The 24945-nt window shown below is 39.1% G+C and overlaps 4 protein-coding genes across 4 annotated transcripts in view; 3 read left to right on the forward strand and 1 right to left on the reverse strand.

Annotated features, from left to right (window-relative positions):
• Nucleotides 1-19121, forward strand: part of LOC116163758 (sn1-specific diacylglycerol lipase beta-like) — a gene marked incomplete at its 5' end in the record, with an annotated part of 36749 nt that extends 17628 nt beyond the window's left edge. Inside the window, 9 exon segments of the mRNA XM_031477861.1 lie at nucleotides 862-973; nucleotides 13107-13435; nucleotides 13482-13859; nucleotides 13905-14197; nucleotides 14243-14591; nucleotides 18257-18411; nucleotides 18457-18606; nucleotides 18651-18772; nucleotides 18822-19121. Coding sequence (XP_031333721.1) covers nucleotides 879-973; nucleotides 13107-13435; nucleotides 13482-13859; nucleotides 13905-14197; nucleotides 14243-14591; nucleotides 18257-18411; nucleotides 18457-18606; nucleotides 18651-18772; nucleotides 18822-18993 — 2043 coding nt within the window. The 3' untranslated portion in view covers nucleotides 18994-19121.
• A 1679-nt stretch (nucleotides 19122-20800) lies between these two features.
• On the forward strand, nucleotides 20801-21399 carry LOC116164151 (28S ribosomal protein S18c, mitochondrial). The gene is made up of 2 exons (XM_031478288.1): nucleotides 20801-20929; nucleotides 20979-21399. The coding sequence occupies exons 1-2, from the start codon at nucleotides 20905-20907 to the stop codon at nucleotides 21359-21361; spliced, it is 408 nt and encodes a 135-aa protein (XP_031334148.1). The 5' UTR covers nucleotides 20801-20904; the 3' UTR covers nucleotides 21362-21399.
• On the reverse strand, nucleotides 21372-22327 carry LOC116164150. The gene has a single exon (XM_031478287.1). The coding sequence runs from the start codon at nucleotides 22299-22301 to the stop codon at nucleotides 21390-21392; it is 912 nt and encodes a 303-aa protein (XP_031334147.1). The 5' UTR covers nucleotides 22302-22327; the 3' UTR covers nucleotides 21372-21389.
• A 36-nt stretch (nucleotides 22328-22363) lies between these two features.
• LOC116164152 (ER membrane protein complex subunit 6) lies at nucleotides 22364-22929 on the forward strand. Its single transcript, XM_031478289.1, has 2 exons — nucleotides 22364-22518; nucleotides 22572-22929. Exons 1-2 carry the CDS (start codon nucleotides 22392-22394, stop codon nucleotides 22778-22780), a joined length of 336 nt encoding a protein of 111 aa, XP_031334149.1. The 5' UTR covers nucleotides 22364-22391; the 3' UTR covers nucleotides 22781-22929.
• Nucleotides 22930-24945: the final 2016 nt, after the last annotated feature.

The raw sequence follows: 24945 nt of genomic DNA on the forward strand, positions 1-24945 counted from the left end.
TGTGAAAACGTCAAAATGTAAGACATAATAAATATAAATCACTTATATACATGAGAGCAAATACAGTTTAAAAGTTAGTTGTAAAATAATGGTTGGGTTGGGTAGGTAACAAAAAAAAGGTAGCTAGACAACAGCTAACTCATCTTTGACGCAATAAAACTTTTTTGTTAAAGGCAACATGGAAAATTACACGGTCTTGGAGGGAAATTAATGTTTAACAACAGAATATGTGGAAATACCAAATGTGATTGAGATCAGAATTATCGCCTGCACGAAGGTGTGTCATCTTGTGCTACTTGGACAAAGCCATTAATTCCAATCTATGGTTAAGAAATAAATTTTGGAACCGAAACATTTGATTTATTAGGAAACATGTTTTTTGGACCCACATAGCACCTACACGGTGAAAAGAAATCCGAAGACCATATTCTGTTGATATCTCCCGTAAAAACACTCAATTGTATGGAGTGTTAGGCCCCTTTCAGAAAATTCCTAATTAATGAATAGAAGATGGTAGTAGTAGCCTTTAATTGTTAGTTTTGAATACTAAATGTTAACTCACTCTTCTTGTTTACCTGTCGCATCTGCCTTTTCATTGGTTCATTTTAAATGCGATCTATTAAAATTTACTATGCACATTTTATTGCCGTTAATTACTAGGCACCTAAACCAAATTTAAGGTTTTTTTTCTTCTTAAGAATAAACAATAAATTTCATCTTAACCTTCAAACTTATACATGCTTACCGCAGTGAACCACGAAAAATTAATGTCGGTAGCGGACATCAATTGCGCTGTACTAGTTGAAAATGTTTCATTTGCCCTTGTGTCGATGGTGCTTTAAGTTTGATTATTTTTTTCAGGTTGCTGGGGGCACGTTATGCCGGCTTTGCGATTGTTCGGAAGAAAATGGTTGGTCGCGTCTGATGATCTAGTCTTTCCGGGATTATTCGAATTAGCAGTTAGGACAATATGGTAAGTTCCGATTATTAATGATTAGCGATGTTAATCGGTACAAAATATAATGTGACGTAGGTACTTTTTTTTTACAAAATTTTTTGATTGTAAAAAAACTTGAATTAATTAATTTCTCAATGTATAAATTAACTTAATTCCTGAACCTTGGACTGCATTTGAACAGGTGTGTATAATTTTTAAACAGTGGATGTACGCGGCATTTATTCATTGTGCACCGCAACTAATCCATTTAAGTCTCAAAAGGTACCTAATATGCATAAACATTTTCTCGAAGGAACCATAAAATGAATGTGGCTTGTGCAAAGGTTAATGAGACTTATATAACGCAAAACAGTAAATTTGAGAACCGTATACTAAGAGTGAGCTATTACGTTAAACTGTTACCGACTTGAAAGCACATATCGATCGTGTATCGATCAATCTAGAATGCTGAAAGAAAAGTGAACAATTACTACAGATTACTCAGATCTGGTTAATCGTTGGATCGAATTCATGCAAAAATTAAGACCACACTTGCCTCGGTTTATATCCTTAGCAGTACAATTTCAGGCTCGATTGCTCTAAATCAATTAGCTCGTTTCGATTTTGCATATAAAACGTGGTCCCAATATTTGGCAGGATTTTGTATGTGAATGAGTTGTTCCTGAATACGGTCCTAACTGTTAAAATGCGTGCGAAAGTTGGTGGCACCGAGAAGTCGTGGTAAATGACAAGATTAACTAATGTGGCTGTAGCGGAGTAAAGATCGAACTGGTAGTGTAAATTGGTAACTAGGCGACGTTATACATAAGCAGTAATTTTGTAACTTAAAATAAAATCGTTCTTACTAATTTATTTAGAGTAGCGATTGACATTATCGGTGTAGTTCTGCGTTCGAATTGTTGTTATTTTTTTAATTTGTGCGTCGTACAACTCGTGGAGAAAGAACTTGAGAGACTGTACCCCTTCTCCGTTGCTCCGCCATTTCCGCTCTCTGGTCGGCAGCGGCACCGTTCAAGACGGCCTTTTTCGCACCATTTGGATGCAAAGCCTTCCTGCACATGTTCACTCCATACTGCAACCTCAAATGAATCAAACCGGGGTCAAAATTGACGTAAAAATACTGATCAAATAACAAAAACCCAGATATAGCTGAATTTTGGTAGAGACCTTGGGTACAGCAGTAGAAATAAAGTGCCAAAAGTCTCCATAGATACCATGTATACTAAAAAAGTTATTCAAGGCGGTTTTTTGGATTTTTCTCGACAACTGTAAGTGTTATCAAACATATAGCCTAGACAAAAATTGTAGATCATAAAATTATCTACAAAAATAGTTCTTATACTTTTTCGCCTAAGAACCACCATTCCTAAGATATCACCGTTCTAAGGGTTGAAGGATTACATTCCACATGATATGCAAACAAATGCCACGTGTACAGGCTGTTTCACGCAAACCGTTACCTAAAAGACTTCCATTAATAATTTAAATGTGAAAATTTGCATACCAACATAGTTTTTCATGATCTATCGAAAGAAAATATTATCATGATCGTTTCTAATTTTAAATAGAACACCTTATATTTTATTCCTTTTTCGAAATCTACATGAAAATCTACGTCGCGTCATTTGATACCACATTTCCGTATACCTAGCATCAAAAGTTTTCAAGTTATTCAAGATTTTTCAAAATTTTTGAAGATTGACTGCTTTAATTCAGCGCCCTGTACTTATGACTCCGTTGACTTGAATTTCAAAGAGTCTTCCAAATTCAACAATACTGAAGAGATGCTGCATGCGAATGATTTAAATTTTGATCGTCCTTCTACAGGGTGTTGTAAAATTAATGGTCAAGTTTCGAACATTAAAAAGTTGATTTTTTCAAATGAAACCTGCTTTATTTTTTTTCACTTTCAAATGTAGAACAAAATTCGATTGTTGAAGTCGAATTTGAAGAGTGCGAATCAGATCAAAATATTAACAGAATTCAGAACTACAGTTTAAATCAGTTATATATCAATTTCAAAATCAATTATCATCATGCCGTGAGTACAGTATTTTCCAATAAAAATCCGTCACAAAAGATCGTGGAGTAGGCCTACCGGGGAAACCACGTTAAAAAAACGCGCCAAGTATACTACCTCGCCGGCGGTGTAGAAATGTGTAGAATGTAACTCCTTCATCGGGCAATACCTTAGGAATGGTGATTCTTAAAGAAAAAAGTATGAGGATCATTTCTGTAGAAAAATCCAAAAAACCGAAAATTTTGACCTTGAATAATTTCTTTAGGACACATGGGATCTATGGAGGCTTTTGGCACTTTATTTCTACTGGTGTACCCAAGGACTCTACAAAAATTCAGCTCTGTCGGAGTTTTTGTTATTTGAAATATCTATTCTGCAACAAATTAGCTTCGTGCTGCCAACAACTCCAGCACGATCCATAGATACGGAATGCTTTCTCTCAACCTCGATCTAGGACTTCGATGTGATTTTATTTGGAATTTCGTCGCCCCCGACGCCAGCATTCCTATGATCGGATCGGATTTCCGGCTCCGAACTCCTACCAGATGAAGTTAAACAGATAAATAGACTCAAAACCGTTCCCATGTAATTTATAATTGAGTGTAAAAGGGGAGGGGGCACTACATGTTTCGATTTACGTCATCATCAGGTGTAATCTACAAGATGGAATTAACGATTTGAGGAGAGTATATATAAATTACCTTACAATATCGTGGCGTGAACGAACTTTATTGTAAGGATATTGTAAGGTAATTTATTTTTTGGAGAGGCATTCGCTCTTGGGCTACGAGATCGTTTAGTGCGTGGTTTAAGAAATTAGGTTTGTTTCAAGCACAAAAAAGGAGATTTTTGGGATTGGGAAATCCATGCGGAACTTCTCCTCCTTGCGGCACACCGCCCTTATAATATTCTGCGTTGCTAAGCCGACCCCTACTTTCACTTCAAGTTCTTCTCGTGGCTCCACCTCATTCAGTGGAAGAATAGATGCTCCTTGTCGTCTTTCATTCGACAGTCGAGACAGAGGTCATCCCCTCTATGCCCTATCTTGTGAATATAACTACCCAGCTCACCGTGTTCTGGCCGAATAATCAGCTGTCTGCCCTTCATCCAGTCCGCTATTTCTTTGACAGCACGTAAATTCGATTCGAAAATTTCGTTTCAAACAAAGGATGCACAGCCGGCCCGTGTAGCGCCGTTTAGTTAAAGCTGAACTGTGGTGCCAAAGGTCCCTGGTTCGAATCCGGGTTCGGGCATGGATATTTGTAAATATGTAGTGGGTTGGATTGGTAGAGCAGCCTTGGCGGAAGCCCCGCTCACTCAAAAAAGGCAACAAAATTTTAAAAAAACGCCTTTAATTTGCATAACGACGCGCAACCGTATGGGGCAAAGAAAGGTGCCGTTGCAGAGCCCCCTATTTTTGGCGGTTACGCTTTAACAACTTTACGAAGAGTACGCTGGAACCCACAATTCTTTTTGCCATATAACCATAATTTTGTATGTCCAAATGGAAAAACGCAAATCCGGCTATTGCAAAGGCACTTTGCGAACGCTGTCAGCAGGGAAAATAAAACAGCTATAGAATAATGAAACGCATATTTAAATGAATAAATCACTTGCTCTAAAAAGAGTAAATTTGGCGAAAGTTGATGTCATTCGCGATGTACCAGTAGGTAATTATACGTAATGTGATTCTAGAAAGTCGAGGACAAGCAAAATAATAACTTGATCCGGTTGGAAGAACCAACTGCCCTTTAATTTTACGTTGCAAAATTCGTGGAAAACTGCAGCCTTGCACTTTCAGGTTATCTAAATGTAGCGACACACGTTACATTGTAATTAAATTACCGCGTTATTTAATTACTTTATTAAAACCGCCGTGTTATCGTGATTATCCGCAGACCTGGGAACCGATATTAACGCAAATTAGGTAATTAACAGAACGATAGCATTGTTCAGTTTATCATCTAATAACGCTAATGAAACGTTCATTTTTCTCTACGTCTCGTGTAATTGGCCAATTGAACTAAATTGTAAAGAACGGTTAGCGAATAAATGCATCGGTGTAATGAACGCATTCTTTATGGCACATTCAAAATTTTATGGTCACTAAAGCTCGTATCGTTTATATTTATTTATTAATCTTTAATGATCTCGCGTTACGGAAATTAGAAACCATTTCCTCATAATTAGTCTAATTGGAGTAATTTTAAGTAAGTTTAATGAAAGGTCTGTGTAGGCAATAGGGGTCGCTTTCCACTTTCTTATAATTGAAGCATTAATGTTGCTTGAGCGCGCATATTCTTCATGTACCTACACTCATACAACCTGTTGCACAAGTCGGTGGTACAGGTGGAATTATGCATCTTCCCTATGATACTTATGAGTTTATGACACAGTGCCATTTGTTGGAGCACCAGAAGATTAGTCCGCCCGTCTGTTCGTGTAAAGACTAGCTTTCTGTATTATTTGTATTTTCGTAGGAAAATTAAATAAAAATATAAAATGAGGGGCAACATGAAAGAGTGTGACACAGACACATACGAAAAAAAATGTGACTTGACATTACTTTTTTACTGCAAGTGTTACATTTTACTCAAAAAACGAAAAAAAATTGTTACCAGTTGAATAAGATCAAAATCAAATCAATGGTACCTTAAAGCAGAGCAATATATAATGAAAGCTTGATCTCCGGAAGGAATACTGCTGCAGTTTTCTGTACTAGATGGTTACCTCTTTTTGCGCAATTGATCGAGCATTGAACGGCCTACTTTTATCGCCTGCTTACAACCAAATTCACGCCCTCGCAATATAATCAATTTTTTTTTGCACCTATTCCCCGCAAAAGTGCGCTCGTACTTTTATAACTCTTCGATAGTTCTAAACACGGAATCAATCGAACGATGGTTTTCCCAAAAAAGTTTATTTTTACTGAATTTCCACGATAATCCTTTCTGAATGGGTTTACAATTTGCACCGACAAATTTAAGCGGGACTTAGCTTAAGCGTAGCTTAAAATCCATGGCAACGTTTATTGAGACAATGGTTGCTAATGAATTTGTCGGAGCAAACGGCCATAATTTGCTTTCTTACGAACCTGCTTCATTCGCCCTGTAAGTAGCAGCGTCTAATATTGCTCCGCCGTACACGTAATCACTAAGTCGGTCTGTTCCCGTAGATTTATTTTAAAATGTACTAAATATTTCCACGGTTTTTTTCCCATTCATTTACTTGCGCTAACTGAAATTCTTTTACTTGGGCTTCACGCTAATGCCCGAAAAAATATTATTTTCGTGGTCCAACACCGAATGCCCTATGCTCCTGGACGCGTCCCTACTCTTTTTTTAATTTTCTAACATGCCTACAAAATGGTGCTAATATTAAATCATCAATCACTCAGCTTCATTTCCTTGTCCCAATGAAATGCGTATAAAGGTCATCTACTATAACTCACCAGATTTGTAGATCGCCTAGTGCTGATTCACTTGTTTTGGTCACGTAGAAGGCTTTAAGAATGTGTTATCGCCCTAGGCCAGTAATCGCTCAGGACGTATCTGGTAGCCAATCACTCACAAAATATGAATGCATTGATTTGAAGAATAATAAAATTTTGGCGTAAACGGCTCTTTAATGAAAACACCCTAATACCTACTTAACACCTAAAACTTAGCTACCCTAACGAAAATTCAATGGTTCCCGTTACAATTGCATAGATGTAACCTTGCATTTTTTAATTTCTCTTTCCTTTTTCACGCAGCCTGCTTTACTACATCATGTTTTCGGACACGCGTTTGTCTCATTCATGTTTCTTTTCTTGGCGCCTTACAACTTCTTGACGCATCTAATCTTGTCTCTTTCACCTTACTGCTTTTATGCTTGCTTCACGGTTTCGACGCGCATTTTTCCATTGCTTCTTCTTTCATCACACGTTCTACTTTCACACACCTTCTGTCACATCTTCGCGCCTACTTCCTTTCCCTCACGTTTGTCATGTGCCTCTTTCCCTTTTCGTTTATTATCGTTTCTTTTCATTATTTCTTCCGCTCTCATTTTTGTTTACGACTTTTTTACGCGTTCACTACTTCCCCTACTACTCCTCTTTCACACCTTCTTTACATTTCCTTTGGTCAGTTTTTTAGCTCCAAACTTTCTTCACATTTCTTTTCCATCTAGTCCTTAACATATCAACATTTTCTCCCTAATTCCTTTCTTAACCCCTTCGTTAAGGAATCTTTACTTCATACTTCCCCCCCTTCATTTCCATTACATCTCTCCTCGTCATGGCCCTTTCACACATTTTTCTACCCTTAAAAGGCCTCCTTTAAGTCTTATACTCTTATTCACGCGCGCTTCAATTATGATTAATTTAAAATTGAATTATTTTTTATTCTCTACATTGTAATTAAAGGAAAGGCAACATTGTATTCTTAAACTTATTTTTATCCTGCGATTGTATTAAGTTAAAAGACGCATCGTTGTAGAGGTGATAAGTGGAAATGAATTGCGTGGAGAGACATCAGTAAAGAGCGGGTGGAAGAAGGTTTTGATTGAGCGCTCGTAGCGTTCCATGTTAATCGTAACGGTATAAAATTGCTACCTTATTACAAGTGATAATAACAGTGCGTGGGAAATAATTATTAAAATATCCCTGGTGGCATTGTACGGCGACATCAAAACACGAATCTGGTGAACCAGTGAAATCCGAGTCGGTATTGAAGAATTTCAATGGCGATAAATGTACCAATTTATTTTGTCGACGAAGCGCTCCATTTTGTGTTTTGAATGTCAAATTACCAACGAACCGAAGAATTGAGACTCAAAAAAGTTAAATGTTTCTATAGGTTATCGATTTCGACGTTTACCAGTCATCATCAGGCCGAGCTGGAAGTTTTCATTAAATAGGAAGAAGTGAGTTAAACTCAAAACACACAAACAACATGGAGCTCTTCGTCGACAAAGTTATAAAAACGGATCTCTCCGGAAAACTTCATAAACTCATTTATTTCTATTTAATGTAAACTTCCATCTCGACCTGATGATGACTGTTAAACACCGAAATCGATAGCCTATAGAAACAATAAACTTTTTTGAGTCTCGATTCTTCTAGTCGTTGGTGCCAATTTATATTTTTTCACTTGCATTTTATTCGAATTATCAGTGAAAGAAACTGAGTTGCGTATATTTTTAAGTGTCTTGAAACTTGAAACTTTGACATATGCCTGGCGTCGCCGCCTCTCCCAGGATTTAGTCAACTGTCGTGAGGATGCGTCCCTGGTAGACACTATCAGGGACGTTTCTCCACTACTTTGTTGCCATCGCGCTGGTCCGCGACATATGCCAAACAATGTGGTGGATTTTGTGGATTGGGGGGGTTGTGGGGGGGCGGCTAACTGGATGTTATCCGACCCGAACGGGTACGGCCACAGCTTCGCCACTGGTATTCTGCCTTAGAGGGAACTCTGCTTTCTAGTGATAGCTTCTTATCCGGGCGTTCATTGGCTTCCGATGTTCCTATCCTTTGGTCTCGTTCCCTTCCCGGTTTTCCCTCGTGTTAGGCCCTTTTTATTGTTGTCCTCTCCCTGCGTTACTTTCTGTCCCCTTTTCCTCCTCCCCTTGGCTTCTTCCTCCACCTCCAGTATTCTTCTGCTTTCTTTCTTCCTTGATGTGTGTCTTTGCTCTTTTCTTCCCATCTTCCCATGGTAATCCCCGAGACCTCTACCGTTTGGTTTATGGTGGTGCTCCATGTGTGGCAGGGTCGGCGTACCTTCCATTCCGAGGCACACAGAATCTTGGCAGCCCGTATGATATGGTCTTTGTTCCTCTTGTTGGTATGTCCAGTATCTCATCTGAATCATCTTCAGTCTCCTGGTAATCGTCTTTCCTTCTAGTAGTTCTCTTCTCTGCTTTCTTGTGAGGTTGCTGTTTTCTTCAGTATCCTGAGTGCCTTCCACTCCGCCCTCCTCAATGTTCGTCTGTTGCTCCTTGTTAGCGCTGAAGTGTTAATTCCGTATAACATTGTCGGTGCTATGTTCGTGTTGTAAATCATCATTTTCCAGCTGCCCGGTATTTTCTTCTCTCGTAAGAAGTTCCAGATTCCGTGTGTGCTTCTGAATGCGTTGGTTATTCTGTCTTGCACTGCGTTGTGCCTGCTGAGGGTGCTGTTTATGTACGTTCCCAGATATTTGATCTTGTGCTTCATGGTTATCTCCTTCTCGGCTATTATGGTCTTCTCCCCTTCTTTGTACTGGGGGTGTTGTTTCTTGGCACTTATCATCATGTAGCTTTCGTTGTCTATTTGTAGGTCCACCATTTCCAGGTGTACCTGGTACCACGCTGGCCTGGACGAAGTCCTCAGTGTCTTATAAATTATCCGGGATTACAAATAGATCGTCCGCGTACGCCAGTAATGTCGGTAGTAGTAATTGGCCGCCTGTGCTAAAGTTCGTCACCACCATCCTTGTTTGTTCTATAGCGTGGTCAAGTGCTATCGCGAAGAGCCTTGGGGAAGCGGACATCCTTGTTTGATCCCCCTGGTTTTCTTTTGGTGTTCGGGTTTCTTCCAAAACTGTTGTATACTAGTATACTCACTTTGCCACGCGTTTATGGTTCTGTTGATTAGGAATTTGGGTAGTCCCAGCATCGCCCACGCTGTCATTGGTATATTATTTTCTGTTTCCCCCTTGTTTCCTCCTTTTGTATTTTTTGATGTGCCTATACCATTACATTTGCATATTCCTCTACATTGGTCTGAGTTTGGCGATGTTCTCCGCGAACACGGCGAATTCCTTGATTTCGTGTTGCTCATAGGCTCCGTTTTCTTCTTCCTTGGCTTCCCTTAGCTCCTTCTTTGTTTCAGGTTAGTGTGGGTTTTGGCCCGCTTTCTGTTCGGTCACATGGGCGTTTCTGTTTCCCTAGTGTATTCTTTGTTGTTTCTTTGAGCGTTTCGCCGATCTTTTCCGATATGGTATCCCTTCCCCCTTTTTGCTTCTAATCTCTTACTGCTCCTTTCGGTGCTCCTTTCTTTTCTTCTCCCCTGACAGAAGTTTCACATCCCACCCTTCGGTTTCCCCGCTGTGCTCCTTGTCCTTTGTTCTCCCCCCTCCCTCTTGACTTTCCCCTTTACCGTTTTGTGGTCCGATCCTACTGTTTTTGCCCATATGTCTGCTGTGTTCCCTTCCTCCTCTTCACTTTCGTCCAGTCTGCCTAGTTGCGTACTGAAGCCGCCTAGTATGATACCTAGGTTCTTTCCGCACTTTTTTCTGTTGTTTCACTTCGATTTCTGAGTTCCGCCTGTCCTCTTTTGCCCGAGGGGATGTGGCATCCTGTGATTGTTAGTCTTCCTATTTTCATCTTGATTTGGGCCATGGATATACTCTTACTTTTCCTTCAAATTTCTCCACCTCAATGCCTCGGTGCTTCTTGATTACGATTTCCGTAACTCTGCTGGTTCTCTCCACCTGTCCGTCTACGTCTCCTACCAATTGTGGGTAGAAATCTTCCAGGTTTTCCCTGATGTATGCGTTGATTTCTTTTTTAATCCTTTGCTTAATTTCATGAGAGGCTCTGATGTCCCTGGCAGTCCCCTCCGTTGGTGCGCAATCGTTCCAAACAGGCAGTCCCCGTCCTTATTTATACTGATGCATTCTAGGATGTGTTCTTTGATCGCACTTCTATTTGATCGCTGATACTTGTCATTAAGGTCTTAATTCTGATTTGGGTGGTGGGTGCTGTTTGTTAATCGCTAAAAGAGATATCTAGGAGAGATAATTTAGTTAAGTTAGTTGTTATGTCACTGAGACGCGTCCCTTCAGTCTATCTTTGGCCACCCCGTATATTCTATTCTGTGAGACTCTAAACTAAAGGTACTAACGAGAGTAAAAAAGTGTAAAAAAACAGGAAAAAAAAGCCGCTTAAATTTGGTAAGAAAGGTTTCCTTTTTTGTCAATCATGCCTATTAAACCGAAATTTGAGAGTTTAAATATTGTAGGTAATTTATGGCTATAGTTTCTTTATATGTCTCCGGTTGACAAGTTTATATTTCCTTTCCCAAGGGTCAATTTGTTCCGCCCCGCTTCGAAGTAGGTATATTCAATGTAGCTCCCAGTGACTTGGGCCGCTCTTTTCTATCTTTTCCCCTTTGTTCAATTTAAATTAAATTTAGCCTTAATTCTAAGTAAGTAAGTAAGTAAGCAAGCAAGCACTTATCTTAACTTTACGCCCTTTTTGTTCTGTTGATTGGAGGTTCCTGCCCTGTCTTCTCACGATTTAATTAGTCCCGCGCGTTATGCATCTTGAGATTAAACTTAATACTTTAAAAATTCGTAAAATCTCAACCACTGAACCGATTTCGATCAAATAAGCACTAAACAATTACAAATTTTTGTGCGCTCCCGGCCACACAGGACAAACATTTTTAAACCTATACAGTCACAAAAGACACTAAAATCAGCCGGAGCTGGCTCAAAACACGTCCGTTCGCCATGAAAGACGAACTTCTCCTTGCGTATATTTTTAAGTGTCTTAGTTATTAATTATTTAGGTTTTACTTCTTTATAATTACGTGTGGGATTATTTGCTAGAATAAAATTAATTATCTGGCCAGTGAGGGGTTTGGTTAGGGATAAAGTTTGCGTCTTTTTGGAGTAACAGTAATAATTTGGTTGGTTTTATTTTTTAACTATAATAAATGTGTTTAGTTTGTAATTATTAAAGTGACTTCAGTGAATGAAAAATGGAATTTTCTTCACAATGGCACAATTTATGGCTAATAATAAGTGGTTATTGAATTTAAACTAAACTAAGAGTATGAGTAGGTAACAACAATAATCTTAATATAATATGATGGACGCAAGTAGCGTCAGTAGAAGCCTTGGAGAGCTCAGCAAGTATCCACTTGAGATTTCTGCCATGATTCATTTTCACAATGAAAATATTTCGTCCATTCCTGGATGATCTGGGAGGGTGCCCCTAATGCTAGCGGCGTTCCCACGTTGGATGGCAAGCGATATTCTTTGGAATAGGAAACTTTTAGCACGGCTGTCTCCGGATTCTGCTATGAGGTTTTGTCCAATACACTTCAAAAATGATGTTGTTTCCGAGCTGCAGGGGCCAAAGGTTTCAAAAGCTAGAGCCACAAAGAAAAAAAATGGAATTCTTTCCTATTCTGAACCCTTTTAATCTGAGCTAGCTTGGAAGTAAAGCACACAAGGTAACTCCAAACTGATTGTCTCAGATCAACCGGGAAAATACCTTTTCCTATAATTTTTATGTGTTGAATCCACAACGGTTAGAATTTTCATGATTGCCTCACATTACAAATTATGGCCAAGAAAAGCCTCACAAGTCCTCGAAACCCTTCCCAAAACTCTTATGGTTAAATCACTTGCAGTTATGGTGGTAAATAAACACAAATCTTACCCTCTCCCACTGTGTGATTCCTGATCGATTTCATTCTTCTATGAAATGATTGAAACCCATATAAATACCCACGCGTCTTTGGCTAAAGTTGTCCGTTTTATTACTGATCCAGGCAGGCTCCGTGAAACACGTAAGAATTTGTAGTGAAATGAAAGTTGTCTAGATTTTTTCTTCAACAAACACTTATTCGTCCTCCTACCTACAACTAAATGATTGAGGGGTTCTCTGCTAAACGGTAAAATAGTACAAACGAAACTGGCCAGATCTAAAACTGAACACTGGGAAATCTTGAATTCCATTTGAGGTGAAATGGAGTCATGCCAACAGGACATTTCTACAATGTGCTTATAATTTGCTCATCGATGTGTTAGCTATTTTGGCAGGAAGTTTAGAGTGTTTAATTACAACGTTTCATTTTACTATTATTTTGTGAGCGTAATCTTTGCTCTGTAAAAGATTTAGATCTTTTTGCTAACCGCCTTAGTTGTTTTAAATTGACAGTAATTGCAATTGCCTTTCTTTGAACTGTATGGGTTCGGAGAGGTATCTATATTTACAAAGCAAATTCAACTTACTCTGTACTCTAACGTGAATACACGAACAAGTATTCTAATATTTGAAGTACATAGTACAATAATATACCTAATAATCAGGGTACAATCCAACAGTTGTACTTGTGGTCGCGAATGCTACTAAAAATTCCTTTTTTTGCAGGCTCATCCTAATCGTGGTGCTGTACATCCGTTACTACAGCTACACGTGGGAATGCTCAAAGGGCGGCGAGTACATTCGCACGTACATATTAGGAATGATGTCACTTTTAGCAGTTGTTATCGTTATACTCGTTGCCCTGGTTAACAGAAGCGCCCAAGGTTCCATCACCGACGTGGAGAGCAGAAAGCACGTTCCCGCGATACTGCTACTCAAAATATTCCTAATCATTCCAGAAACCGTCCTAAACGTATTCGGAACGATGTGGGCATTCTGCAAGGACGTCATCGTTTGCGAGCACGAAGAGCATTTCTCAAAGACAATCATCGAAGGTAACTAGGCGAACCTTGGGCCTAGGTACTCAAAGGTTGCTTTCAGCTTTAGCCATTTTCAATTGGACACTGTTCGGTTTGGCCGTGTTTGGTTTGGCGTTAGTGTTCGACCCGTTGGGGTCGAAGCGGTATCACGACGTTCAGGAGACACCCGGGGGCGGGGAGTCGTTGAGACTTCGAAAGGGGACGAGCATCTGGCAGAGACGTTTTCGTTGGGCGTTCTGCTGGTTAAGGTCCGACGAGCATGGGAACGAAGCGTTTCGGCAGGTGGCCGCTCTGCTAAGCGATCTGTTTCGCAGTACCGATCTGGTGCCGTCCGATATTGTAGCCGGTTGTATATTACTGAGGGTGAAGCAGAAGAAAGAAACGAGAGAAATGAGGCGAATTCAGATGCTGTCTGACGATGAACCTCGATACAGTTCCGGTAGGTATTACAAGCTCTCTTCGATTTGAGATTGACTTTGTGCAGATCTCAGTCGAGTTTTTGCCGTCGCGCCAAGATGGATGAATCTGGAGAACGCCCGCCATTTTCTTCGGCTGTCAATTGCGGCCTACGGATGGCCGTTTGTGATGTATCGCCACTGCGTCACCGGCATTTGCCGCCTTTTGGGCCAAATCACGTGCTGCGGATGTTTCAGAAGCAAAAGTAGCATAATTATCGACGACAACTGCTGCCTTTGCCACCTCGCCGGTGTAAAATACATCTCAAAGTTGCGCGAAGAAGACATCCTCTTCGCATCGTTTCGTAATCACGTCTTTGAGGTAATTCACGCTTTTAATTACACCTGATCACCATCGCTCTTCCAGTTGCCATTTTGCGTGATAGCAGATCACAAAACGGGAAGTATAGTCATAGCGATTCGTGGCTCTATCTCCCTTCGTGATATGTTTACGGACTTAAGTGCCGCCAGTGACACCTTCGAGGTACCCGGACTGCCACCGGACACGATGGCGCACAAGGGAATGGCCGAAGGCGCCAATTACGTCGCGAAAATTCTAAAAGAGATGTGCATTATTGAGAAAGCGCTCGCTTTGTATCCGGAATATGACCTCATATTCACAGGACACAGCCTCGGTGCGGGGGTTGCGTGTCTGCTAGCGCTTAAGTTAAGGAATAAGTTTCCGGAACTGAAAGTGTACGCGTTTGCGACACCAGGTAAGTTTTCTCTACAAAATAACGAATTTTCAACTCATTACTCGTTGCCTCCTACTTGCTTGTTTATGTAATTTGACTGCTGGAAGTGAAACCTAGCGCCCTGACGTTTTCAATGCATTGCATCTTCAAAGATAGGAGTTAGGTACTTCAGTTAAGTTTGACTGACATTGATGAGTGGGGTTGTAGGTGGTCTATGATCTTGAACTTTTCCTTTTTTCGGTCCCTAAATGATTGGGGGTGCAAAAACATTACGAACATTACCAACATAGCCTCAAAAACTGATTGCGTGACTTGGTTTTGAACACGTACTACTTCACTTGATATCAGCTAATGTGTTGCTTCACGATTGGGTTAAGAATACTCGTATATCCCCCACGTCGTTACGCCACTGTTCGATAATTTTACTTACTGACTCGTTGACTTGTAGTTGCTCCTTAGGTTATAACTTGTAGGTATAAAATTTACCTTTTTTGTTTTTGTTTAAATATAAAGGTGGGTTCATAGCTCTCCGTTCATCCGTTGCGTTGGTCTGTCAAACGGATAATGCATTTTATTAAGGTTCATAGCAATCCGTCCACATTGTACATTTGCAACGTATAACCATAACCTAAATTTTATTTTGTACTGTACCCTCCGTGATTTTCAGTATGTAAAAATGGTACGAAAGTAAGAGCACATTGCTATCTGATTATTACCGTGAAGAACGAATAGGCGAACACTGTTAACGTACCAAACATAACCTCACTCTTGTTAAAAACGGAACAACGGAAACGTAAATGTTCAACTTCAACCAACTTTTCCGTCGTAAACGGACGACGTACGATTTAAAAATTTGCTGTCTTCTGATTGGCTAACGGACAAACGGAAACGTAAGAACGGAGAGCTATGAACCCACCTTAATACCTTTATTTATGTGGTAAACAGTGGCGGTCCCAGGATTTGGTAAAGGGAGGAGCCCAAACCGAAACTTTGTCCCCAAAAAAATAAAAGAAATCTCGCATAATGGAAATGAGATCGAAGAGATCGATGGTGGTAAATATAATGATATTGGTATATGCAAAACTTAATTTGGGTAACATTGGAGGCATTGTGCTTAGATAATGCAGAAAATTACCTTTAAATCAATAAATACTGTCAAATGCAGGTAATACATCGTTTGCTTTATTTATGATTCAAACGTTATAGGTTACAATTTAATAACAATTCCATGTAAGTTTCGAAACTCCACATAAAAAGCTACCTTAAATTTAATACACAATTTGAACGAATATTCTAATGATAAATTAAATTATAATTTACCCAAAACTCTTATACGCAAACGGTATAAATGATTGTACAGACAAACGCAAACACGCAACACATAAATTTTACCTATCTTTCTGATATGACGTCACCATGAACGTGCAGGGCATCCGGTTTTCGCAATTATTACGGAAAGGTATAAAGACAACAAAGGCAGAATTACACGAAGGTCGCCTTCTAAACTTACTTACATCATTTTCATAGCAATCTTCGATTTGAGCGGCAACTGCTTTTAAATATCGGCGTTTTAACGCAAGCTGTTGATCTATTGTTGTTGTGTATACAGGGTGTTTTTGTTCGTATGCCCCATACGACAACGGTACGCGTCAACTCGCCACCGGACCATTCGCAACCGACTGACTCGCCAACAGGAGTTGTCGCAGTGGCGAGTTGTCCCGTTGGCTAGTCGGTCGGTGGCGAGTGGTCCGGTGGCGAGTTGACCGTGTCCCCATACGACAATGTAAAGGAGTTGAGTTATTTAAAATGGGCCATAGGGAAATTTACAGTGCGCCAATTGTTCTCAAATCTTGGCCTAGCGCTTAGTTATTTCACTGAGAGTTCTCAATCTGATCCTTCAAACTGCATCAACGAATCAGCAACATGTATTCCGCTGCTCGAAAAGGTGTTCATGTAGTGACACATTCCTCCTTTCCTAAATAACTCGGGCAAAGAAAATCTATATTCAAATTCCAAAGGATCAATGTTAAGAAAATCCCTTAAAAGAAATGTTATGTACCTACCTACTCAATTCTTAGTCTTAGTTCTTGCGAGAGTTGGTAAGCAAGGATAACGATGACAGTAGTTTTCTGGTAGTGCTGATACGGTAAAGTTTCCATGGGCAAATTTTCCTTCGGGAGTATTCTGAGGACAAATGCTCCGGAGAGAAAATAATTACTCTGCGATCGCAGAATAGAAATTCTTTCGTATTTAGAGATCTTCTCAATGTGAATAATGCTCTTTGGGGCGATGAGACCGAATTTGTCACAGAAATAGAAGCGGGTTTAGTTGGGGGCATTTCTGTACATGAATCTCATGGAGTAAGTTCTTCGAAAGTATGTATTCCGGGGGTTAGAGAATTTTCTTTGTCGTTCCTGGTACCAACTTTCTGGGGAGAATTTTCCAAGGGCGAGTATTGTAACGAGAGCATTTATTTGCGCTAAATTTTTCTTTTGAATTATGCGGAATAGAAATGTCTAAGTGAAAAAGTCAAGGTTTCAAGACCATTCCACCAAACAAATCTAACTCATGATAATATATTTTGTCGGTTGTATTAACACCGAGCTTATGTAATCTTCTCACACGTTCGTCACTGAATTATTTTCTAAATTGTCTCATTGTCTAGCTTTGGTTTTGAATTACACACTGGAAATAGATCGTGTTAAGTTACTTCTGCAACTTTGCAAAATAAGCACAGCTTGGTAAAAAGAACATCGCAGAATCCAAATGTCAGTATGCAGCACTAAGAGCCCGGTGAATCAATGAAAATTAATAACATATCGCCGCCATTACTATTCCACCATTGAGTGGGCGTTAGAAAAGAACAGAGAGGGGATTATTGTGCACGAAATTACGGCATTCGATGATTGGCGCTGAGAGAGTAAGGTCCAATTGGATTAGCCTTCGGATAGCGGAGCGCAGATTCCATTCAGTAGAGGTCAGTTTGCTATTTCGCCTCGGATTTTTGTTGCCACCAGCACTCATGCTGCTTGTTAAAATATAACTTAGCAACGAGTTTTTTCGATTTTTTTCGGAAAAATTAGATATGCCCTTATGATATTGTGTGCGATTAAACTTCTACTGTACGTATATATTTCCCCTGGAAAAACTCAAAAATTCTAATCGAAATCTAACGCTCTCGTTAGTGTATGAGAACCAATAATGTTCTAACGACATACCTCTATTCCATATTACATCAAATTGAATACGGAACTTTCTTGGATGTCCTCTGAATTGCCGGGGATTCATATAGTTGTTCCCAAGCCTTCCTTAACAAGTCCCTTGTGTCTCCTTTCCTTCCTAAAACCGCCCAGAATTTCTTTAACCTTCGCCTACACTTCACCAGTTCTGTGCCTACGCTGACTTCCCACGGCGATTTACCCGATGTACCCAAACTAAACTGGAGCTGATTTCCTGTCTCTTATGATGGAAACTGTAATGTCCTACTAAAACATAAGAAAATTTGACTTCACTTACAGCAGTCAGGGTTGGTTAAGCTCTCAACGAAACTGGCAAAAGGTATCTAACGCGTAAGGGTGTTTGGTGTGAAGCACCTGCTACAACGTGGTATAAGTTGAAAATTAGTCAACCTCAAAAACACTTGAAATCTTCTCGTCGAAATCAAAATTTAATCAATACTCTTAAAGCGGGTTTGATCAGCCGGGAAGCTGCAAAAATTACGGAAAGTTTCATTTTCACTGTGGGCGTTGGAGATGACTTCGTTATGAGATTAGGAGTTGACAGTATCGAAAATTTGAGAACGGGCATAATCCAAGTTCTTCACGCCAGCCGTTTACCAAAGGTAAATTTAATGCGATGATCAATTGAATCTGATCGGCTTTTGCAGTATCGCGTTGTGCTAAACGGTTGCGGATACGCCTTGTTTGGAGTACCATCTGGTGACTTAGAATCCACTTGGAGAGACGACCTCGTGTCATCGGGAACAACATCGCCACTCCTCGAGCAACGTTCAATACACACAATCGCAGAGACTACGGTAGGTCTTCTTCGTCTCTCACAATTTTCAATGTCACAATTCAGGAAGCGCAAGATGCCGTTTTATTGTCGAGGGACATTACTCAACGAAGATTTTCGAAAATCCGACTATACACGGCCGGTAGAATTTTACACATAGTTAATAAGAAGCGAACTAAAACAGAACGGTATGCGAACGCTAAGTGTAAAAATCCCATTTACTAGTCTATTCTCTAGAAAATCTGCGGTTGGCGGTCCTGGCTACGAAATGCGTTGGGCGGTTGCCGAAGATTTTATGGAGTTAAAAATTATGCCTCGAATGCTACGTGATCATTTGCCAGAAAACGTATACAAAATACTCGACACAATATTGAGGGAGCAGAGAGACAATGTTAGCGAAGTTATCTAAATTTTTATCATTAGGTAATTATACTTTCCCATCTTACCAATGAGACTAAATTAACTGTGTATATTTTTATTGATTTAGTACCAATGATGTCGAACATTTAGTGTATTTATATATTTTTGTACAATTGACGACTTAGATTAATTTTTCAATAAATTGAAACTCTATTTTTTAAAATCGTGCAGATATGAGTGTAGGTAAGTACTTAAATTCTTGTAAGCATCAACACAGGTAAGTGATATATGAAAAGACCTACTCAGGATACTTCTCTGGTTCCTATATGTAGGACCATTGTTTAAATGTAGGACATTGATGTCCTGCATTATCTGTGGTCCGTGAGTGACAGTGCATTTTTATCTACACCCGCCATTTTATTAGGATTGATATCGGCGCGCGTCACGCGAGGGTAGTTTCTACGTTACCGGCTTAAAAAGTTACATCACCATTACCTGTGGCCAGAGCTGGGCAGAATACTTTCAAAAAGTATTTGAATACTAAATAGTAAATACTTTACACAAATCAAAGGTATTTGAATACTAAATACTTTTACGTCCAGCACAAGCGAATACTAGATACAGATACATTGAAAAGTATTCAAATACTTTAGAATGTATTCGAATACTATCAAAGGTATTCGAATACTATAAAAAGTATTCAAATACTTTGAAAAGTATTTCATTAACTTACTTTGAAAAGTATACGAATACAGTAAAAAGTATTCAAATACTTGTCACTCAAATACATTAAAAATTTAAAATAGTATACTAGATAAAACTCTTAATACTACTTAAAAAATCAAGTTATACTTTGTATGGGGTTAGCTTTTTTTATATTTCTATTGTTATATACAAATTTCAGGGGAGTAAAAGCGTAATATTATTATTATATAGGAGGACCTTTCTTATACCTACCAGTTATATCCTTAAGAATACGTGTACCAGTTTTCAAAGTGATCGTACGTCGTGCACATGATACGTACGCCTTTCTGAAATTAATCCTAGCGATTTTGGAACAGATCCATTTTTGACCATCCGTTTGTCCGTGTGGATGATAGTTTGTTTAGAAACGTGCGATCGCTTTGAAAATTGGTACACAATGGTCTTAAGGATATAAGAAAGGTCTCTATTGTTTTTAAGTTACGTGGACTATCCAGTCAAAAAGTTTCACTCCAGGATCGTTCGGTATGCAGTTGTATCGGATTTTTATATTTGATTTTGTGACAATGGAAACTTTCCCTAAACATTTCTAAATTGTTCTCAAATATTTGAATAACTTAAAAGTACTGCCTTTTTTTGAGCCCCGAAAAAAAAATTGTCTCAGATCGACCGGGAAAAAAGATTTTTTTATAGAATGTGGCCTGTAGAATCCATAATTTCAAACAGTTCCAAGATTGGGCTACTAGTTCAAAAGTTACAGCCCTTTGAATTTTTTTTCGACATTGGTGTCTAGTCCATAACTTTTGATTGAGAAGTCTGATCGAAAAAGTACGAATTGTTTTGGATTCTACGCACAAAAATTAATAAGATAAAGTGTTTTCCCGAGAAATTTTGGTGCAGTCGATTTTTGGTAAAAAAGGAAGGTTATACACTCCTTTTTTTTGGGGCCCGAAGAAAAAATTGTCTCGGATCGACCCGGAAAAAAAATTTTCTTATACAATGTGGCCTGTAGAATCCATAATTTCAAACAGTTCCAAGATTTGACTACTAGTTACCCCGCGGTGCATTGTGTGTTGCATACTGTGTCGACAACACCTTAGATACTAAGCGCAGTCTAGTTATACATAGCAAGTCTCTGCCCGACGGTGTGTTATTATTACCCATTATAACCGTTGTTACGCCACTGGATGTGATGTGTGTACGCCACTGGTACAATCCTAACCAAACATTTTATTCAAAAAATAAAAAATAATCCAAAATGTTTTCCTATGCAATTCTTCGTTGTGAGTTAAATTTATTTAAGCGTTACTTTATTATCAGTTACTATTCCAGCAAAGTTACCTAGTACTACCCGATTATGGACACCAATGGTACGCTTACTTACCTCCACCTCCAATTCTACCAACGTCCCACTCTTCGATATGGAAAATCCTTTTGAGAAAGAAAAGCGCAAGTGCATCCTGTGCCAACACAACGTAATACCAAACTATAAGAACGTTAAGCTATTATCACAATTCCAATCGCCGTACACGGGAAGGATTTATGGCAAACACATCACGGGACTGTGCGCTGAGAAACAGGCACAAGTCGAGCTGGAAATATCCAAAGCTCAGAAGTCCGGTCTGATGGCGGTGTACCTCAAAGAACCTTGCTTTATTAAAGATCCCAAACTGTTCGACTCGGAAAACCCAATAAGACCACACAGATTTGAATAAATTATAACACTGTACTTAAATAAATTTATTACAAACCACTGGTCTCAATTACACTTTCAGAAATGTTTAACCTTCTCAACAGAATGGGCATTTCGATCTGGCAGTGCTCTTGTAACTTTTCCAGCAAGTAACAGAGTGCCTTGTTACACCCTTGTTTCCACACTAGAGTTAACTCGTCCAGCTCCTGCACGTTATGTAACTTCGCGTAGATTGCTGCACGTTTTAGGTCTTCTAATTGAGCTTCTTTCAGTTTAATTCGTTTCAGTGTTTCATCAATTTTTGTCTCGTCATCTTCCAGTTCGCACGCATTTGATGGTTTGATATTTTCTAAAGTATTGCAAAAGTCATTTAGTTCTTCTGGACTCGAAGATCGCTTAATAGAGAGCCGGTTGTGTTTTTTTACTTTAACACTGTGTGTATTAGGTGTAGTAGTACAACGAGAAATCTTCACAATGGGAGTTTTTGGTATGTTTAAAATAGTATTATCGCTACGATTATTTAAGGTGGTTTGTTGTACATTAAGATTTTTTATTACAGCATCTGAGTTGTTTGTCTCCGGCTTGAAAGTTGAAGTCTCCTTTTGTTTTGGGGGTTTCTCGTAATTTTTAGTGGTAGAATCTGCGTGGTTTTCATCCGGCTTCAAAGTTGTGGTAATCTTTTGTTTTGTGGGTTTGTCGTAATTTTTGGTGGCAGAATCTGCGTTGTTTTCCTCGGGCTTGAAAGTTGAGGTATCCTTTTGTTTTGTCGGTTTGTCGTAATTTTTTGGGGTAGAATTAACCGATTTTGATGGTGTGGATGTTTGCTGATAGCTGACTGGAGATTCTCGGTTTTCAGGACCATGTAAAGGCGTTCTTATTATTCGAGAGAGACCGGGTCGACGACATGGCGTTAATAAATCCCTCTTTATAGGTTTCCATTTGTCATCCGGAGTGGAACACATTTGTAGACTTATGACAAGACACTTCAGTTCAGATTTGAGGTTATGTAACGATCTTTACCTTAATTTGGGGTGTTGTTTTTCATCGAAAAAATGTCGAATAAAAGCAAAACTAAAAGCTCTGATGTTGTGGCGTACAGTGAGGTTGCAATGAGGAACAATTCCGCGGTGGTTGAATATTGTCGAACTTCAATGGCTGCACTATCAGGATGTACAGCTGGTATTAATACTCCTCACAACTTTGTGCATAGTACACTAACGCGAATGTTTCAGGCATGTTGGGTTTTACAGGACTGTACGGTGCTGCATTTTACATTTTTGCGGTAACAGGCCTGTGGGGAATGCTACTATTGAAAGCTGGATCAAATTGGCAAGAGTACTTCGTTTCACGGAAAGCTCTATTAACGAACGGATTTTTTGGACAATTGTTCACTTACGTCTTGTGTTGGACGTTTATATACGGGATGGTGCACGTCTATTAAATTCCAATATCATTTTGTTATGTAATTTATAATAGGTTATTATTTACCCTTTTGAATGTTAGCAAGAGTTGTATTTACTAAATATAAATTGTATCTCAGTATTAGGCCAGAGGCCTACATTAAAACCGTGAGCTGATGTGGTAATGTAATACTGTGAGCAAAATTTTCATTTTACATGAACTGTACCTATAGTTTCAAAATTGTATCTTGCAAGTGTTAAAAGGTACCTATACACACATATAGAAGAGGCAAAAACTGGGTAACCCTAAGTTGGGGTATAGTATAGTATGTTGATGCATAAGTACATGAAAATCTGGGCACACAGAAGGTGTTCAACCCTGTATATATAGGGTACTCACTTTGAACTTGGTAACCTCAGGACTTTTTAGGAAAAATCAGTTTGAGGTCAAATTTGACTGATATGAGAATGGTGTTAATAGCAGATTCGCCCCAAGAAACTTGTCCAAAATATTCGCTTTGAAAAATTCAGGCCAAAAGATTCGCTCTTAGAGAGTCGATTCCTCCTAAAAATGCGCCCAAAAGGATTCAAATCATTTCAGAGCGCTTCTTTTGATACCCCACATGACTATGGAATGACCACTTACTGTAACATTTATTTGGCTACTGTTAATTTCACTTACTTAATTCGCTGGATTGAAATTTCTAAAATCGGTAGTACAATTAATATGCCTATTGTTACTTGGATATAAGGTTGCTTATCAACCTGATAACGCGTCAACTTGCATGGCCTTGCAATTTTAATTTACCATTAGAAAGAAACCCCGCTAATAGTCGTAATTACGACGTGACTGAAATTCTAAAATATTAATTTGTCCTCTTCTAAATGATTAGAGCTTTCGGACGCAACAAAGACAACTACAAATACTTTTGGCACGACGCTTTTCGTAACGAAGCGCGCCCAATTTAAAAGGCTTCTAGATACCGGGTGTTCTACAGAGCTGGTCGACTCCAGAGAATCTATGGTATGAAATTTCAAGGCTAAAAATAGGTGCTTCACCATTTCTCACAGGTAAAATTAGCCCCCAGAACTATTCACAGATCAAATATTTACCCTCAGAGCATTCGCCACCGCCGGAAGAATACTCTACCAGAAACTCACTTCAGGAAAATTGGACCACAAAAAGAACTGATCTTAAATTACATATACAGGTTTGAGGACGCAGAGGTTTATACCCATCTTTTTCTTTTGAACAATCTGTAATACCGCTCTCCGCAAATGCTTCGTTACCCAATCTACAGGATGTTGTTTTTTTCAAGGGTCATATTTCATTTTTTACCCCTGAACTACTTTTCAGTGCGCTTGGTAAGATGGTGAAACAAAAAATTAATTTTCTGATTTGTTTATCAACTTTTTGGTCTTGTGTAATGTTTTTGTATTTGTGACCGTTATCAAGAAAAAAAAATAAAAATCAATTTTCCATGTTTACCAAATGAAAGTAAATTTTTTAAAATGGTCCAGTAGGCCCTGGCTTTATTTGGTTAATCTCTTGTTTTTATTAGTCATGTATCTTGTGTTTGCATATGTTTATAAATTAAAGGTGAAATTTGTAATGTTATGGTAGAACTATACCCTGTAAATCGGATACAATTAAATTTCAAAGTGTGAACTTTTTGTTTTTTGCATTGCCAGCAGTGGCGGCTCGTGCAGGGGGGCTCTGGGGCGCCGCCCCCCCTACAAGAAACAATAGATCACGTCGTAACACATATTTCACACTTTATAAATGTTTGGTCATTTATGATTTAACACAAATATTGTTTTCAAAAATTAGATAATTTCCGAATTATTTACATAAAAATAAACGGGCAATCAGTTAGATATATGAATGAAGCGCGCGTAAAAGAGCGGTCGAAGGGCTCTCTATCGTCCGCCCGAAATCCTCTGATGTTAGCTAGTCCGCAGACGCTATCGCGCCGGCGCGGTACGTGGTTTCCATGGTAACGGTGCGTGCTTCTATTTATACTGCGGGCGGAAACTGCAGAGCCCAGTTGCTCAGTATATACGGAAGTATTTATATCATTTTCTTGATTGTGCGATCGCAGTGGCACGTCGTAGTCATAAATTTGCATCAAAAGCAAATCAAATGAAGGTTTTAAAATTGAATAACGTTTCTAATTACAACTGTTGTACAAAGCTCTTTCTGAAA

This window comes from Photinus pyralis, unplaced genomic scaffold (assembly GCF_008802855.1).
Source record: "Photinus pyralis isolate 1611_PpyrPB1 unplaced genomic scaffold, Ppyr1.3 Ppyr1.4_LG2, whole genome shotgun sequence".
NCBI classification, from domain to species: domain Eukaryota; kingdom Metazoa; phylum Arthropoda; class Insecta; order Coleoptera; family Lampyridae; genus Photinus; species Photinus pyralis.

Coding starts and splice junctions, on each gene's coding strand:
- LOC116164152 (XM_031478289.1), top strand. CDS start 22,392: ATGTCGAATAAAAGCAAAACTAAAAGCTCTGATGTTGTGGCGTACAGT. Junction 22,519..22,571: donor ACTATCAGGATGTACAGCTG/GTATTAATACTC, acceptor CGAATGTTTCAG/GCATGTTGGGTTTTACAGGA.
- LOC116164150 (XM_031478287.1), bottom strand. CDS start 22,301: ATGTGTTCCACTCCGGATGACAAATGGAAACCTATAAAGAGGGATTTA.
- LOC116164151 (XM_031478288.1), top strand. CDS start 20,905: ATGTTTTCCTATGCAATTCTTCGTT. Junction 20,930..20,978: donor TTCCTATGCAATTCTTCGTT/GTGAGTTAAATT, acceptor TTACTATTCCAG/CAAAGTTACCTAGTACTACC.